General features: G+C 43.9%; 1 protein-coding gene across 1 annotated transcript in view; it reads right to left on the reverse strand.

The window, feature by feature from the left end:
• LOC140196972 (vomeronasal type-2 receptor 1-like) overlaps positions 1 to 18,954 on the reverse strand; it is a 40,322-nt gene that overhangs the window by 9,503 nt on the left and 11,865 nt on the right. Inside the window, exons 3-5 of the mRNA XM_072256908.1 lie at positions 17,038 to 17,313; positions 11,232 to 12,035; positions 1,293 to 1,520 (exon numbers count right to left, since the gene is read on the reverse strand). Of these exons, the coding sequence (XP_072113009.1) occupies positions 1,293 to 1,520; positions 11,232 to 12,035; positions 17,038 to 17,313 (1,308 nt within the window). The remainder of the gene's footprint in view (positions 1 to 1,292; positions 1,521 to 11,231; positions 12,036 to 17,037; positions 17,314 to 18,954) is intronic.

Here is an 18,954-nt window from a genome sequence, read left to right on the forward strand (position 1 = left end):
ATTAGGAAAGAGGAGTTAGAATGCACGGTAATTATGGGAAAGATTAAAGGGAAGAAAGCACGAGGAAGACAAAAACAAATGATGATGGAGACAGCAGCCAGAGAACTGGAAATGAATACCAATGAATTGATCCACAGGAGTGTGTGGGCAAAGCTCAAACTGGGCATGGCCCCTGATAATGATGATGATTTACTGATTGCCATTATCTTTCTTAAAGCTGGAGTCATTGTATAACCTCGATAAGCTATGTATAGAATGTGAGGTTTTGTGCATCACCAGGCTCAAGAACAGCTTCTATCCCACTGTTATATGACTGTTGAATGGCCTCCTAGTATGATAAGATGGACTCTTGGCCTCCCAATCTACCTTGTTATAGCCTTGCACTTTATTGTCTGCCTGCTTTGTAATTTCTCTGTAACAATAACTATTCTGCATTCTGCTATTGTTTTACCTTGCACTATCTCAGTGAACTGTTGGAATCATCTGTATGGATGGCATGCAAAACAAAAGCTTATCTATGGCTCTCGGCAAATGTGACAATAATAATCCAATATAAATAAAATATTGGTCGTGATGAAGGCTCCTGGCCTGAAACATTTACGGTTTATTCCTCTCCATAGATGCTGCTGGGCTCCGTCAGCATTTTGTGTGTGTTCTCTGGATTTCCAGCATCTGCAGAATCTCTTGTGTTTATAAATACAATAAATTTGTTCAGAAAGGGACACCTGAAGAACTGGTAATGTGATGATATGCTTAAGACCATAAAACCTGCAAGCAGAATTAGGCTATTTAGCCCACCGAGCCTGCTTCCCCATTCCATCATGGCTGATTTATTATCCCATTCTCCTGCCTTCTCCCTGTAATTTTTGAGTCCCTGATTAATCAAGAACCTATCAGTCTCTGCCTTGAATATACCCAATGACTTAGCCTGCACTGCTGTTGTGGCAAAGAATTCCACAGATTCACCACCCTCTGTGTAAAGAAATTCATCTTCGTCTCTGTTCTAAATGGATGTCCCTCTATTCTGAGGCTGTTCCCTCTGGTCCTAGACTCCCTCATTTTTGGAAGCATCCACTCTATCTAGGCCTTTCAATATTCAGCATGCTTCAATGAAATTCCACCTCTTTCTTCTAAATTCCAGTGAGTTACAGTCCCAGAGCCATCAAATGCTACTGGTGTTAACCCCTTCTTTCCTGCGATCATTCTCGTGAACCTCCTCTGGACCCTCTCCAACCCTATTAGGTCATTTCATGGTTATTTTGCACAATCTATATTTGTAAACTCCAACTCACCTCTTTTTTTCCATCTATCCAAACAATATCCTCCTTGTTTATGGATAGTCTTTTCTCAAACTGTACAAGTCCATCATAGTGTCCAATCGTCACAACATGAGCAAATCCTTCAGAATCTATTTGCCAGTTTACCAACTCATATAATGGGACTGTATCCAAGTTTTCATCAAAGTATACGTACTCTCCATTCTTAGCAGTGAAGTTCACAGCGTACATATAATGCAGCAGCTTGAGCAAGTGGGAAATTAAAGAGAATAAGTTAGTGAGATTTCGATTTTCAGTATATCAGAATCAGAATCAGGTTCAATATCACAGACATTATCATCATGTGCCATGTCACTGTTCTTGGCAAATACAGTATTTCTACAGAACTGGTTTGACATTGCCTTCTTCTGGGCAGTGTCTTTACAAGATCCCAACCATTATAAATACTCTTCAGAAAAGTAATTGGTTGCATAACCAGGACTTGTGATATGCACCAGCTTCTCATACGAGCATTCACCACCTGCTCCCATGGCTTCACTTGACCGAGACTGGGGGCTAAGCAGGTGCTACACCTTGCCCAAGGCTAGTGGAGAGGAGGATCGCCTTACACCTCCTTTGGTAGAGACGTGTCTCCACCCTGCCATCACAGGCATATGTCTTGAAATTTGTTGTTTTACAGCAGTGGTACATTGCAGTACATGATAATAAAAACTATAAATTACAATCCATATTATATAACTTAAATTAAGCAGTATATAAAGAGAATTAAATGAAACAACTAGTGCAAAAAGAGAGGAAAATACTGAAGTAGTGTTCATGGGTTCATTGTCCATTTGGAAATCTGAGGGCAGAGGGGAAGAAGCTGATCCTGAATGTGGTGAGTGTGTGTCTTCAGGCTCTGCCTTCTATGTGCAAGCCAGTTATGAATCCAAACAGCCAATTCACTGTAAGCCCCATGTACTTAATCTTCTGGATTAGCCTCCCATGAAGGACTTTGTCAAATGCATTTCTAAAATCCATGTGGACAACATCCACTGCCTGCCTTCATCAGTCTCTCTCATCACCTTGTCAAAAAACTCAAGCTGGTAAGGTACGACCTGCCACACACAAAGCCATGCTGGCTTTCCCTATTTAGCCACAGGTTTCCAAATGCTCATATATCCTATCCCGAAGAATTTTCTCCATCAATTTCCCTACAATTGACATGAAACTCACTGGTAAAGTTCCCAGGATTTTCCCTTGCTCCCTTCTTAAATAGAGGGACGACATTAGCCGCTCACCAGTCCTCCTGGGCCTTGCCTGTGGCCCAACTCTTCCTTCTCCCTGACCTCTAAATACCCTATGTATTTATACACTCAGCACTGATCTTCTCATCCTCCATATCCTTTTCCTTCCTAAACACTGAAGCAAAGTACTCATTAAGTACCTCACTCACATTCTCTGCATTCAAGCAAATGTTCCCCCTTTGTCCTTGAGTGGTTCCACTCTCTTCCTATTTATCCTCTTATTCTTGATGTATGTATCAAATGCCTTGGGATTCACTTTAATCCTATTTGCTGAGGACTTTTCATGGCCCTTCCTGGCTTTCCTAATTCCATTTTTTATTTCTTTTCTAGTTTCTTCATTCTCCTCATGTGTTTTGTTTGATGCTGACTTCAGAAGCTTTACATACTGTACTTTTCCATTTTCTTCCTGACTAAATTCATCACCTCTCTGGATGTCTAAGTTCTCTTGTCTTTCCATCCCAAACTATTCCTTCTAACAATAACATACCTTTCCTGTACACTGTGTAATTGATCTTTAAATGCCCTCCACATGGCTGATGTGGACTTGCCAGAAAAAAAAAGTATTACCAACTAACACTTCTTAGTTCCTGTCTAATGCCCTCATAATTTTCCCTACTCCAGTTTAAAGCTCTCCCACAAGGACCATACTTATCCTTATCTATAGCTATCCTGAAAGATAAGGAGTCGTGGTCACTGTTCCCTAACTTTTCACCCACTGAAATCTCAGTCACCTGGCCAGGCTCATTACCCAGCACCAGCTCCAGTATAGCACTTCCTCTTATTGGACCATTCACATATTGATTTAAGCAACCTTCCTGGATGCACTTAACAAACTCTGCCCCATCTATACCCCTTGCACTAAGAAGGTCCCAATTCATTATTAGGGAAGTTGAAATCCCCCATGACAACATCCCTATTATTTTTACACATTTCCTTAATCTGATTACGTATCTATTCCTCAAGAAATTTTGAAATTAAGAAATTAATTTACAATTTATTCTGCTGCTTTAGATTAAAATAATTAAAAAAAACATTTTCCAAACCTTCCTTCAATCAGAAGATATAAAAAGATTCTTTCAGAAATTAGAAAGCCAGTTATGCATAAGTGAGGCCCTCCGGTGGTTGGGGGTCAATGATGGATATTGGGACAATGATGGATATTGTGTCCTAGCTGCCTACTTGATACGATATGGAGAGCAAGTTGTTGTCCATATAGCAGGCTCCCCTTCTTCTCACAACTGATTAATCTAAAGGAAAGGCAGCGATCAATACAGTTTTGCACCAGCAGTGTTTCCAGTCAGTGTTGAACTCAAAGTGCCTGAGGGATTCTAGCTCCAGATTTTCCCTTGAGTTTTACTCCTGAAGCCATCCCCATGAGTGGGTAGAGCCCCAAGGCAGTGGAGGATTGAGATCAGAGTTTTCATTCTCCTAGAAAAGCTGCTAACAAGCACAATCTACCCAAAGCAACTGGTTTTAAGGCACCAGTAGCCCACCTTTGCTCCTTCTCCTGTACAGTAGAAATGGTTAGCAGTTAAGCCACGTGAGAAGGCCAGGACCTGGACTTGGTTGTCAGAGGCTATTTGAGATGCATGCCATTGGGAGCATTTAATTGGTGGCGGGAGCTTATCCCCACTACCACCCCTGGCTATGTAAACCTCAAGGAACCTCAATGGAACTTATGTATAAGTTCCTTATCCCACTTTACAAACACTGTGATCTGAAGGTTGGAAGCAGGTTGGATAAAGAACATTGCAAATGGAGAAAGTCAGTGGGAATATGACTAAGTGTAGAGTCATACCAATGTCTCCTTATTGCATCAGTACAGCCACAATAGACTACATGCCTTCTTTAGCATTGTAAGACACCATAGTTATAGACTGAATATAAGATTGAGAAAAAGTGCTGGAAATATACAACATTTGTTATTAAGCTCTAAACAGAAAGAAAGAGGGAGAAGATCCTTGCAAAAGTTAAAGAACAGTTTATATCCTCACTAATTTCTCCCTCATAGCAATGCAACACTGCGGTTAAGCATTGGAATGTGCACTAAATTGCCAGTTGCAGCTCCCTGAATTCACTCCTGTGCTGTCTGTGAGGAGTTTGTCCATTCTCTCAATGAATGAATGAATGGGTGTCCGGTCATCGCCCACATTCCAGAAACACATGTGCTGTGTATCGCCCCTGGTGGAGTGAGTGGTCGGACCTTGGGGAACTTGAAAGGAATGTAAAATTATCAGGGCAAGGGGATCACTTCAAGAGCAGATCTTCACTATCATGAGAAGATATGAAGGAGGAGACAAGACTGAGATTTATTGTGTATGTGACAATTTTGTTTGTAGGATTTGGAGAGGAGCCGTTGAACTGGGATTGCCAACTGCACACTTTGGGGAGCAAATTTCTGTCTGGGTGAGACTGGAGGAATTTAATCCCCCAAAAAGACTTCTGTATGAACCTTCTTCTCCTAACAGAGGAAACTGGCACTGGAATGGAGGTTGCAGCTGATAAATCTTGGCATCAAATTTCCACCTAATCTTCCATGTAACTTTTATGAGGATCAGTAAAACCCCATAAACGCAAATCCAATTTTTAAATGAATTCTGCATTTGGTTCCGCCCAGAGCACCAGGAACACCACCAAAATTGGCCATTATAGAGACAGAGTCATAGAACACTACAACACAGAAACAGGCCCTTCAGCCCATCTAGTCTGTGCGGAACTATTAATCAGCCCTATCCCATAGACCAGGGGTCTCCAACCTTTTTTGCACTGCGGACCGGTTCATATTGACAATATTTTTGCGGACCAGCCGACCCGGGGGGGCGGATAGGGTTGCCAACGGACAAAAGTAGCAGTCATATACGTTGTTTACCACGAGACTACAATGACCATGAAGCCTTGCGCGGGTACAAGTGCGCATGCGTGACCATGTTGGTACCCCTTTTTTCTTGATCGTTTTCGGCGATTCTGTTCGGGTGGGGGGGGGGTGTTAATCACGACCGGAATATCGGTGATAAGTGGCTAATATACTCAATTTCGTTTCTAAAAGGGTTTATCTAACGAATTTAATATTAAACACACAACGCATATTTTCCTCGCATGAATATAGCGGTAAGTCAATTATCAGGGGAGCTGAACAAAGTGTTGAACAGACTTCCAGTAGAAGTGGTAGAGGCAGGTTCGACATTATCATATAAAGAAAAATTGGATAGGTATATGGACAGGGAAGGAATGGAGGGTTATGGGCTGAGTGCAGGTCGGTGGGACTAGGTGACAGTAGCGTTCGGCACCGACTAGATGGGCGGAGATGGCCTGTTTCCGTGCTGTAATTATTATATAATTATTATATTATAAGTAAGTCAATAGCATCATAACATTTTAAGTAACGTTTGGATATTAAACACACAGCACATATTCTCCCTGTATGAACATACAAAATCATTGCAACACACCAATATCGCTGAATCAGTGGGAGCCCTGGGCTTGTTTTCCTGCAACAACACGGTCCCATCGAGGGGTGACGGGAGACAGCGATACTCGAAGGGGGTTCCTGATGTCCAGTCTATTCCGCAGTTTAGTTTTCGTTGCATTCATTGCAGAGATATGTTGGAAACGGAAGCAACGTTTTCAGTGCTTTCCCGGCTATCTCAGGATATTTAGCCTTGACTTTGATCCAGAATGCCGGCTATGTCAAACATACTTCTCAGCCCGTCGTCATTTGCAAGCTCGAGGAGTTGATCTGCTTCCCGTGCTGACATGGATGACGCGCGGGTAATGACCTCGCATGCGTTCAAGCTCAACAGTAGGCGTGACAGGGATTGAGGAAAGGTGCAGCTGACTCATATCGCCAAATCATATCGTTTCCTCGCGGCCCGGTGGTTGGGGACTGCTTCCATAGACCTACTCTGGGATAATATGTAGGGAATGATTCTGAATTATCTTCAGTCGTCAATAGATTGCCATTAGGCTGCTTTATCTGTCAATGAAAGGTCTTGGACCTGAAACGCTGTTTGCTTTTCTCTCTGCAGATGCTACTTGACTCCTCAGAATTTCCAGCATTTTCTGACTTTATTTCGGATTTCCAGCAGCTGTTGTGTTTAGTTATTTTTATAGACTGTTTTATAAAATAAGTTGAGCTCATGGATTCCCTGGATGCTCCTGTCAACCCAAAATGACATAGGAGCTGGGCTTACACTCATGTGATGGCATCACGGGTAACGGGGTGGAGATACGTCTCTACCAAAGGAGGTGTAAGGTGCTTCTTTGCTCTGCTAGCCTGCAGGGCACCTTTGGGCAATGTGTAGCCCCTGCTTGGCCCCCCCTCACCTCTGATCAGGGTCACATGAAGCCATGGGAGCAGGTTGGTCGTATGAGCAGCTGGTGCATATCACAAGTCCTGGCGATGTGACTACTGGCACCAGTCAGGCAATTTCTGAAGGATATTGATAATGGCTGGGGCACAGGTCCTGTAAAGACACTGCTCAGGAGAAGGAAATGGCATAACAATTTTGTAGAAAACTTTGCCAAGATCAATCATGGTCAAAAACCATGATTGCCCATGTCACATGACAGAGCATATCAACAGATTGATTCCTGGGATGGCAGGACTTTCGTACGATGAAAGACTGGATCGACTAAGCTTATACTTGCTGGAATTTAGAAGTTTGAGGGGGGATCTTATTGAAACGTATAAAATTCTAAAGGGATTGGACAGGCTAGATGCAGGAAGATTGTTCCCGATATTGGGGAAGTCCAGAACGAGGGGTCACAGTTTAAGGTTAAAGGGGAAGCCTTTTAGGACCGAAATGAGGAAAAACTTCTTCACACGGGGAGTGGTGAATCTGCGGAATTCTTTGCCACAGGAAACAGTTGAGGCCAGTTTATTGGCTATAGTTAAGAGGGAGTTAGATATGGCCCTTGTGACTAAGGGGATCAGGGGGTGTGGAGAGAAGACAGGTACAGGGTTCTGAGTTGGATGATCAGCCATGATCATACTGAATGGCGGTGCAGGCTCGAAGGGCCGAATGGCCTACTTCTGCACCTATTTTCTATCTTTCTATGTTTCTATGATGATGATGATGATATTGATGATAATGATATTGATGATGATGATGATATTGATGATAATGATATTGATGATGATGGTGGTGGCATCTAACAAAGCAACAGTCTGATGCTGAAGTCTAACACTGAAGTGTTGCAAGATTGCCTCCTTCAAGGAATTTCATGCCAGGTATACAGGAAGGCACCTCAGCTGCAGAGCCAAGATTCAAGAACAACTATTTCCCTTCAGCCATTTGTTTCTTGAACCCACTGGCACAACTCTAATCGCTGCATCATTACAGCAACACTGTGATCACTCTGGCCACTTTGTATTACAATGAGGGTTGAACGGGGTTTCCAGGGAAGGGTAGCACCTCTGGTGAAGGGGCTTGTCATGTCCATTCTGAAGCAGTCCCCAGCAGACACTCAGCTCTCATTTGTGACTCCAAGTAGCTGTTTATATGTGACAGTGGCCACACCCCAATAAACTGCTTTGACAGGCGGGCTAAAGCCCGTGAGGGTAGCCAGGGTCCTCATACCCTGGTTGAGAAAAGGACATGCCTGTCCTAACATGTGAAGTCAGATCCAGTGCTCTGAGTGGATGAGATCTACAATGAGATCCAAAACCCTGGAAGGTGCACTGCAACTGTCTGTGGAGAGCAAAGGGCATGCCAAGGAACAGAAAATGTCCTGGTCATTCATCTTCTACAACCAAGGAAGTCCCAAGTAGGTGACACTGTTCATACCACTGGACCTGGACTTTTGAGGTCAAGACAGTGGAACTGCTCCAGTGCAACAGATTTTCCACTTCAACAACTTCCCTGCACAAATTTCCAGCCAGCAGCAGACATGATGAGCAACCACCATTACAATGGACTTTTTTCGTTCTAATTGTGTTTCTTATAAAACATATACTTCCCTCGTGAGTGTTGCGTATATGGTGCTATACGTCTGTGATACTGCTGCAAACAAGTTTTTCATTGCATCTGTGCATAGATGGAAACTTGACTTTGACTTTTGTACCCAATTTATCAAGGGCAGGTCCATGTTAATGGGGAGGATGAACTTCCCTTCCAGGTGTTAGAAAACAACAAATTAATCCAAAGTCTGGGATGACTTGCAATAATTAAAAACTACAGAAGAGACAAAGAAGACTGCAGATGCTGGAATCTGGATCAACAAACAATCTGCTGGAGGAACTCAATAGGTCAGGAGTGGCACCTGAGGTGAGAAATGGAGTTGATGTTTTGGTCCAGACGCTTCTTCTGGAGTGAAAGAGGTGGGATGTAGCCATTATAGTGTTGTTGCCGGAAAGCAGTGTCCATCATTAGGGACCTCCACCACCCAGGATATGCTCCCTTCTCGCTGCTGCCACCAGGAAATTGGTACAAGAGCCTCAGGACTTACACCATCAGGTTCAGGAACAGTTATTGCCCCTCAGCCATCAGATTCTTGAGCCAGAGAGATAACTTCACTTGCCTCATCATTGAAATGTTCCCACAACCTGTGCACACACTTTAAGGACGCTTCATCTCATGTTCTTGATATTTATTGCTTGTTTGTTTGTTTGTTTATTTATTTATCTTTTCCTTTTGCATTTGCACAGGTTGCTGCCTTTTGCACACTGGTTGTCTGCCCTGTTGGGTGTGGTCCTTTAATGATTCTATTATGGTTATTGTATTTGCTGAGCATGCCCATGAGAAAAAGAACCTCAGGGCTGTATGCGGTGACATATAGAGCATGTACTCGATAATAAATTTACTTTGCACTTTGAACTACAAAATGATGAAGCAAAGGATAGAGCAAGTGCTGCAAGTGAAAGTCAAAGTCAAATTCAAAGTCTATGGACATTAGCTTATGGACCAATGGATTCATTTTCAATAACTCTACAACTCGTTCTCAGTATTCATTCTTATCTGTTTATTTGTTATCAAGATCTTGTCTTTCTTTTGTATTTGCAGAATTTGGTGTCATTAGCACATTGATTGTCAGTCTGATTGTGTAGTTTTTCATTGATTCTATTGTGTTTCATTGTATCTACTGTGAATGCCCACAAGAGAATGAATCCTGGGGGTTGCATAGAGTGACGTATATGTATTTTAATAATAAATTAACTTTGAAATTGCCATCTGCACAAGTCTGTGTATGAGCAGGTGAAGTGAAAAACTTACTTGCAGCTGCATCACAGGCTCATAATAACAGATTATCAGCATTCACAAGCAAAACAAACTACACATTCTTCAAAGAAATATAACATGGTAACAAGCCTTTCAGGCCCAATAAGTCCATGGCGTCCATTGACACCCTGTAACTAGTTAACCTATTAACTCTACCTTTGGATTTTGGGAGGAAACTGGAGCACCTGGAGAGAACACATGCCAAGAAGGTACAAACTCCTTACAGACAGTTTAGGGATTGAACCCCCTTCACTGGCACTGTAATAGTGTTACGTTAACAGCTACACTAAACTATGTAAACATTTTACGGGGAACTGCACAATTAGAACAAATTAGAGCTATTCTTGAGCCTGGTGGTGTGGGAGTTCAAGCTTCTGTACCTCCTGCCGGATGGTAACTGGCATGGTCCAGATGGTGGGCCCATCTTAGAGCAAAGGTCAATCCAGGTGAAGGGGTGTGTGATGGACAGATGGAGGAGGGGAGAGTGAGAATAGTGACAGAGGCTGGGAGGTGATGGGTGGATCCAGGTGAGGAGGGTGATGGACAGATGGAGGAGGGGAGAGTGGAAATAGTGACAGAGGCTGGGAGGTGATGGGTGGATCCAGGTGAGGAGGGTGATGGGCAGATGGAGGAGGGGAGAGTGAGAATAGTGACGGAGGCTGGGAGGTGATGGGTGGATCCAGGTGAGGAGGGTGATGGGCAGATGGAGGAGGGGAGAGTGGGAATGGTGACAGAGGCTGGGAGGTGATGGGTGGATCCAGGTGAGGAGTGACAATAGGCAGATGGAGGAGGGGAGAGTGGGAATAGTGACCGAGGCTGGGAGGTGATGGGTGGATCCAGGTGAGGAGGGTGATGGGCAGATGGAGGAGGGGAGAGTGGGAATAGTGACAGAGGCTGGCAGGTGATGGGTGGATGAAGGAGGGGAGAGTGGGAATAGTGACAGAGGCTGGGAGGTGATGGGTGGATCCAGGTGAGGAGGGTGATGGGAGATGGAGGAGGGGAGAGTGGGAATAGTGACGGAGGCTGGGAGGTGATGGATGGATCCAGGTGAGGAGGGCGATGGGCAGATGGAGGAGGGGAGAGTGGGAATAGTGACAGAGGCTGGGAGGTGATGAGTGGATCCAGGTGAGGAGGGCGATGGGCAGATGGAGGAGGGGAGAGTGGGAATAGTGACAGAGACTGGGAGGTGATGGGTGGATCCAGGTGAGGAGGGTGATGGGCAGATGGAGGAGGGGAGAGTGGGAGTAGTGACAGAGGCTGGGGGGTGATGGGTGGATCCAGGTGAGGAGAGGTGATGGGCAGATGGAGGAAGGGAGGGTGGGAATAGTGACAGAGGCTGGGAGGTAAGAGTGGAGGAGACAATGGGCCGAAGGAGTTGGAATATTTTTTTCTAGAAATGCACATGAAAACATCATGAAAAATACAATCTTTGGAAAATTAAAACATCTTACCTCCCATAGGTCAAGGCGCGAGAAGGTAAAGTTTGTCTTCACCAGCATGTTGTTTAGTGAATGTGCTATTGCGTACACCGCTTTGTAGACATTGTACGCGATCCTCAGCTGCGACACATCTGTGTACTGGTTATCTACTTCTTCCAAATTTTCCTCGCCAGTGCACAGTTTAGCTGGAGCCCCACTCTCCGAACTACTGTAGTTTTCCGGCTTCTCGAAGAAACATTCAAAGGTGGTTTCCCAGAATTCGGTCACGAAGACATTCCCTGGATACTTGGAAGGATGGACCTGAAGGAGGAATTCCTTCAGTCCTGGTAGCGTGGTCCTGGGGACGGCAAAGCCCACTGTCCCAGCCAGGAATCTAGTCGCTTCCTCAGGAGAGAGGTTAGGCATTGTGATCCATGACTCACTACCAATCCACTGGATCCCCGTCACGTTCTGGCGGACAACTTCCCGCAGCAGAACAGCCATGTCTGCCTGAGCAACGAATGCAACAACGATTTTCGTGCTGGCTTGCTTGATGATGTTGATGAGGCTCTGAAGCTTGGCTTTGGAGTCAGTCTTATGCACCGCCGCCGAAAATGCGATACAAATGCCGAGGCTCTGCATGCTCTTGGTGATCTCGTCCATGGCCAAGGCACCATAGGTGGAGTTGCTCCTTATCGTCCCAATCCAATTCCACCCAAAGTACTTGACAAGCTGGGCTAGACCGTCCACCTGGTGATAGTCGTTTGGAATGGTTCGGAAAAAGGTTGGGAACTCGTACATGTTGTTGAGGTAGTCATATGCCGAGGAATAACTAAACTAGAGGTGTGAGCAAAAGTGAAATGAGAAGTTTGAAGATTGGATCTGAACCCTGGCACCCACCCTGCTCATGGAATCTTTCTCCCACTTCCATCTGGGAGGAGGCTAAGTAACATCCAAACCAGGACCACCAGACTGAAGAAAAGTTCCTTTCCCCAAGCAGGAAGGCTGACCAACACCTCCACCCACTAACCCACCCCTCCACACCCCCAACCACCACTACTTTGTCATTTCCTGTCAGTCACCTTATGTACAGACACTCCTGTGCCTAGAGTCACTTTATGGGTGTAGAACCAATGTAGGTAAGCTATTTTATGTATTTATTGTGTTCTCTGTCTTATTTTATCCGTGTAGTCCCCAACCTGGTGCTGTTTATATCGAATTCTCCTTCCAGTACAAAATTAATAAATTTTCCTTTTTCCTTCCCTCTTCTTCTATTCTCCATTCTGGCTTCTTATTTCTTCTCTCCTACCTATCACCTCCCCAGGATCCCCTCATCTTTCCCTTTCTCTTATGGCCCACTCTCCTCTCCTATCTGATTACTTCCTCTCCGGCCCATTACCTTTCCTACCCATGTAACTTCACCTATCACCTTCGAGCCACCTTCCTTCCCTCTGCCCCCCCATCTTTTCATTATGGTGTCTTCCTTCTTCCTCTCCAGTCCTGAAGAAGGGTCTCGGCCCGAAACGAGGACTGTTCATTCATTTCTATTGATGCTGCCTGTCCTGCTGATATCGTTCAGCATTTTCTGTGTGTTGCTTTTACCTTATTGTGTTTTTCTCTGTTGCATTGGATTCAAAGTAAGAATTATTTCGTTCTCCTTTACACCCGAGTATTGGAAATGACATTCTATTGTTGAACCTTGAGACACAAGAGACTGCAGATGTTGAAATCTGAAGCAACAAGCAATCTGCTGAAGGAATTGCTGACGTTTCGGGTTGCAAGCTGGAGCAGGGGTTTGTTCTAAGACGTTGCTGGTTCCTTTCCTTCATCCGCACAGGCACCACGCGACTCGCTAAGATCCTCCAGCAGACTGTGTGTTGCTCTGGCTTTCACAATCTGCAATCTTTTGTGCCTCCAAGAAGAACCTGCTAACCGAAAGGTGTAAATAAGGAACAGGAGACAACTCGCTGAGGCAGGCAAAGGAGAGGTCGACACAAGGAGTCAGGCAATGTAGACCAGGGAAGGAGTAACCACCCAGACATTCAGCAGGGAGGTCACAGACTGACAGCAGTGAACTGAGCACAGTACAGTACAGGAACAGGCCCTTCGGCCCACTCTATCTGTATGACCCTAGGATGCCAATCTAAACGAATGCCATTTGCCTGCACGTAGTCTCTACCTCTCCTTTCTCTGCCTGCTCATGTGCCTGATTAAATGCCCTGTGATCGCCAGTGTCATATCTACTTCCACCACTTCCCTAGGCAAAATCAGAATCAGGTTTAATGTTACTGGTGTAGGTCCTGAAATTTGTTGTTTTGCAGCAGCAGGACAGTGCAATACAAAAATAATTACTATTAGTTATAATAATAATAATGATGATAATAACAGCCATGAGAAGCACAGACGAACATCTAGAGTAACTTCTGAAATGCCTGCTTCGCTGCCGCTGCTACTGTGCGATCAAGAATCTCCGGAGACGAAGGCCCCAAATCCTCGGCTTTGCATATCGCCTGTTGCCGGGGCCGGGGTCGAAGCGCTCAGTACAGATGGTGCTCGGCACTCGGTGTCGAAGAGGTGGGTTGGAGGCTCGGAGTTTTTTGAATGGACGGAGTCGAACTGTGGTCGGATGCTTCCAGGATGCTGCACCAGCAAGTTGGCGGCGCTGGAGGTTTACCGTCTGCGTGAGATGATAGGAGTTTCGAGAGACTTTGAGACTTTTACTGTGCCATGATCTGTTCTTATCAAATTACGGTATTGCTTTGCACTGTTGTAACTATATGTTATAATTATGTGGTTTTTGTTAGTTTTTAAGTCGGTTTGTCATGTGTTTTCGTGATATCATTCTGGAAAAACATATTATCATTTCTTAATGCATGCATTACTAAATGACAATAAAAGGGGACTGCGTGTCCTCATAATCATAATAAAATAATAATAAATACAAGCCTGATCCAGTTTTAGAATACACAAATTATATTATGACCAATCAGTTATTGCAGATGAAAATCCATAATAACTGCCCAGATATAATAATACAGGATAAACAAGCAAGAACAACATACTTAATAGATACAGCCATTTCAAACACACAGAACTTACAGAAATCAAGAAGTGAAAAACGCCACAAATATGCTGAATTAAAAGAGGAAAGTGAAAGACTTTGGAACATGGACAGGGTATACATTGCCTCGATAGTAATATCTGCAACTGGTGTCATCCCAAAGGCACGACACAATAGCATGAAACAATTAGGGCTACACAGCAATATCTATGTAAATCTTCAGAAAGCCACAATACTAAACAGCACTGGAATAGTCTGAAAGTTCCTAGCAATTGACAATTGAGTGTGCTCGGCTATGCCTGTACCTCAGGTTTTATCAGCTTGAGCTGAGAAAAAAATAATAAATAAATAAATAGACAAGTAAACAAACAGAAAATAGACAAAGAAACATACATGCAAACTGTGTACATATCTCTGTATATGAATTAAGTAATAGGGCAAAAAAAGAGCAAACAGTATGGTGAGGTATTGTTCTGGGGTTTGTTTTCCGTTTGGTAATTTGTTGACACATTCAGGGCACTCAGCATTCTCCTCGTAAAAAGAAAATATGCCTGGTAAATCTCCATTAAACCTCCACCCCGCCCAGTTAAAGTGCACACTCAGCCATATTTGACAATTTCACCTCTCAGGAAAGACTCTTACGACCTACCCTATCTATGCCCCTCTCTAACTAAAAATCTCCCCCCAGTATCTAATGTGTGGAGGCTCGCCATGGAAGCCTTTTGATATTCAAGATTGTTTAATGTAATTTCCATTATATATGTGTAAAGGAGAATGAAACAATACAACAAATAGACTTTAGTACGTAGCTTATATACTGTACAAAGATTGATTGTACGTCCATTAAGTGGTAGTAGGCACAGATGTGTCTATACATGAGGTGATTCTGACAGAGAATTGCAAAATAGTGGTGGTGCGGGGTGTTGATGTGTAAATCAACATTACTGGTTGGGAAAATGCTTTTGAGCCTGGTGGTCCTGGTATGGATGTGACACAGCCTCCTCCCTGATGGACATGGGACAGTCCATGAGTAGGTTGGATGGGTGGAATTTTTTTGAGGAAATTACAAGCAGGATAGACAAAGGAGATGCAGTGGATGTGGTGTACTTGGATTTTCAGAAGGCCTTTGACAAGGTGCCATACAGGAGGCTGCTTAGCAAGATAACAGCCCATGGAATTTCAGGGAAGTTACTAGCATGGTGGAACATTGGCTGATGGGCAGGAAACAGAGAGTGGGAATAAAGGGATCCTATTCTAGCTGGCTGTGGAATTCCACAGGAGTCAGTGTTGGGACCACTGATATTTACAATGTATGTCAATGATTTGGACTATGGGATTAATGGATTTGTGACTAAATTTGCCAATGATACAAAGATAGGTGGAGGAGCAGGTAGAGTTGAGGAAACAGAGAGCCTGCAGAGAGACTTAGATAGTTTAGAGGAATGGGCAAACAAGTGGAAACGAAATACAATGTTGGAAAGTGTATGGTCATGCACTTTGGAGGAAGAAATAAATGGGCAGACTATTATTTAGATGGAGAGAGAACTCAAAATGCAGAGATGGAAAAGGACTTGGGAGTCCTTGTACAGGATACCTTAAAGGTTAACCTCCAGGTTGAGTTGGTGGTGAAGAAGGCGAATGCAATGTTGGCATTCATTTCTAGAGGTATAGAATATAAGAGCAGGGATGTGATGTTGAGGTTCAGTTTTGGGCTCCTTATTTTAGAAAGGATATACTGACGTTGGTGAGGGTTCAGAGAAGATTCACGAGAATGATCCCAGGAATGAAAGGCTTACCGTATGAGGAACATCTGGCAGCTCTTGGGTTGTATTCCCTGGAGTTCAGCAGAATGAGGGGGGATCTCATAGAAACATTCTGAATATTAGATATGGCAAAGTTATTTCTTATGGTAGGGGAGAAAATTACTTTAGTCAGAGGGTGGTAAATCTGTGGAATTTGTTGCCACGAGTGACTGTGGAGGTCAAGTCATTGGGTGCATTTAAAGCAGAGATAGATAGGTTCTTGATTAGTCAGGGCATCGAAGGGTACGGGGAGAAGGCAGTTGTTCAGACCAAATAACAGAATCGGGAAGAAATGTAATCTAAGTGACTTTGATTGTGGAATGATTATTGGTGCCAGATGGGGTGGTTTGAGTATCTCAGAAACTGCTAATCCCCTGGGATTTTCATGCACAGTCTCTAGAATTTACAGTAACTGGTGCAAAAGCACACACACACACACAAATCCAGTGAGTGGCAGTTCTGTGGGCAAAAACACCTTGAGAGATGTCAAGTCAGTGGAGAAGACAGGATAAATGGGGTTGAGAGGGAAATGGATCAGCTACGTTGAAATGATGGAGCAGATTCAATGGGCTGATAGACCTAATCCTACCCTATGTTTTATGGACATAGACTGGTTCAAGCTGACAGGAAGGTGACAGACACTCAAGTAACCAGGCATTACCACTGTGGTATTCAGAAGTGCATCCCTGAATGCACAATACACCAAACCTTGAAGAGGAGGGGTTACAGCAGACCAACTCAGCAGACATACACTCAGTGGCCACTTTATTGGGTACATGACTGAAAGTATATGGACTTTATGTAGGCAGCAAGGATCAGTTTAGTTTGGCATTTAATTGCTCTTTTAATAATTTCGGCACAACATTGTGTACCAATTACCTGTCTGTGTTCGCTTATGATATATTCTATGAATTGAAACATCCAGAATAGATGTGAATATTTCCAGAGTGCAAAAAGAGGTTATTGAGTTTCCTACCATCGTAATGTTGAAGGGGGTAATGACTCTTGCTACTGCCACGGACTGCATGGACTCCGCGTCCGTAACTATGGTCGGGATGTTGGCGGTAGTCTTGCACTTCAGGTCGGCGAGGGTCTCCTCCTGTCCGCTAATAAACAGCGTGGTCACTTTGGTTGACATCGCCGGGTCTCCGCAGCCGTCGTGGATCTGGTATCCCAGGGTAATGTTGGGCAGAAGGGTCTGATTCCTGTTTATTTCCTCGATGGTGTAAATCATGGTCTGGGCGAACTGGAACTGCGAGAAATCAAAACTGCGAGACAGACAGACAACGCCAGAAGTTATGCACTGCAAACGGAAGCGATGTTTGATTGAAAGACACATGGTAGCACAACGGTCAGCGCCTGGCTTTACAGCACCAGCGACCGAGATTCAATTCCCATCGCTGTCTGTACACTCTCCCCGTGACCATGTGGGTTTCCTCCCTCAGTCCAAAGACGTACGGGTTAATTGGTCATATGGATGTAATTGGGCGCATGGGCTCGAAGGGACGGAAACACCTGTTACCATGCTGTATGTCTAAATTTTTAAAAAAAAGTAAAACAATAAACATATGAGATTATACAGACGGGGAAATCACTTGAACAGGACACACTAAAATGCCTGTACATTCCCCTCTATAGGTGCTGCCTGATTTGCCGAGTTCCTCCAGTAGTTTGTCTGTGTTGTTTCAGCTGAAAGTCAATGAGTAATTCAATTAAGAATCGAGTATGGAGAGGCCACTTGCACAGGAAAAAATACTGCTGAGGGTTGCAAACTCAGCCGGCTCCATCATGGGCATTATCCTTTCCAGCATCGAAGACATCTTCAAAAGGTAATGCCTCCAAAAGGGGGCATCCATCATTAAGTATCCTCATCTCCAAGGACATGCTTTCTTCTTATTACCGTCATCAAGGAGGAGGTACAGGAGCCTGAAGACACACACTCGATGTTTTAGAGATAGCTTTTACTCCTCCGCCATCAGATTTCTGAACAGACAATGAAGCAACTCATGAAGATGTCGTCACTATTTTTGCTCCCTTCTGCTCTACTTATCTTATATGTATATGTTTGTAAGTTACAGTACTTAAGAATTACACTGTAATACTATCGTAACATAACTTATTTCATGACATATGTCAGTGATATTAGAGCTGACTGGAATTCTAATTCTGAAACTAATACTTGCCCCAAACTTAGTATCACCTTCAGGGACAAAGTGTTGATAAACTATGAGGTTCCTTACTCAGTAGAGGGATATAATTTTCTAAACTGCACAATTTGGAGAAAGCAATTAAAGTAAGCTGCATTTAGAGTTTTTCTATACACCAATTTTCCTACATTTTCATCACATTCAGCGGCGGTATCAAATTTTCTCCAGGGAATAAGTACATAACAAAGCAAGATAGATTCCCCTACAAGCACTGTGTCTGGCGTAAAGGGGGCACGATAGCAGAGTTCCTGTTCTATTGGTCTGAGGTCAGCATAACAGTGAACATTAATAGGTGTTTTTTTAACTTACAGACGAAAATTCTGATGAAAGAGCAACACACTAAGAGCTGGAAAAATGTAGCGGCCCTGGCAGCATTTGCGAAGGGAACTTGACAGTTGCCGTAACCACCGGAATAGTCGACTGCCCATTTCCTTCCACAGATGCTGCCTAACCGGTGAGCTCCTGCAGCTTTCTGCTGTTGCTTCAGATTTCCAGCATCTGCGGAATCATTTGTGTATCATTTCTGATGGACTGTCTGCAACTTGAAATATTAACTGCTCCTCTCTCCACAGATGCTGCCTTCCTTGCTGAAAGTTTCCTGCATTTTTTTTTAAATTTCAGATTTACAACATCTGTGCTTTTTTTAAATTTTAAGTTTCCAGGAACCAAATGAAAGCCCCCAGTAT

The sequence above is a fragment of the Mobula birostris genome, chromosome 4 (assembly GCF_030028105.1).
Source record: "Mobula birostris isolate sMobBir1 chromosome 4, sMobBir1.hap1, whole genome shotgun sequence".
NCBI classification, from domain to species: domain Eukaryota; kingdom Metazoa; phylum Chordata; class Chondrichthyes; order Myliobatiformes; family Myliobatidae; genus Mobula; species Mobula birostris.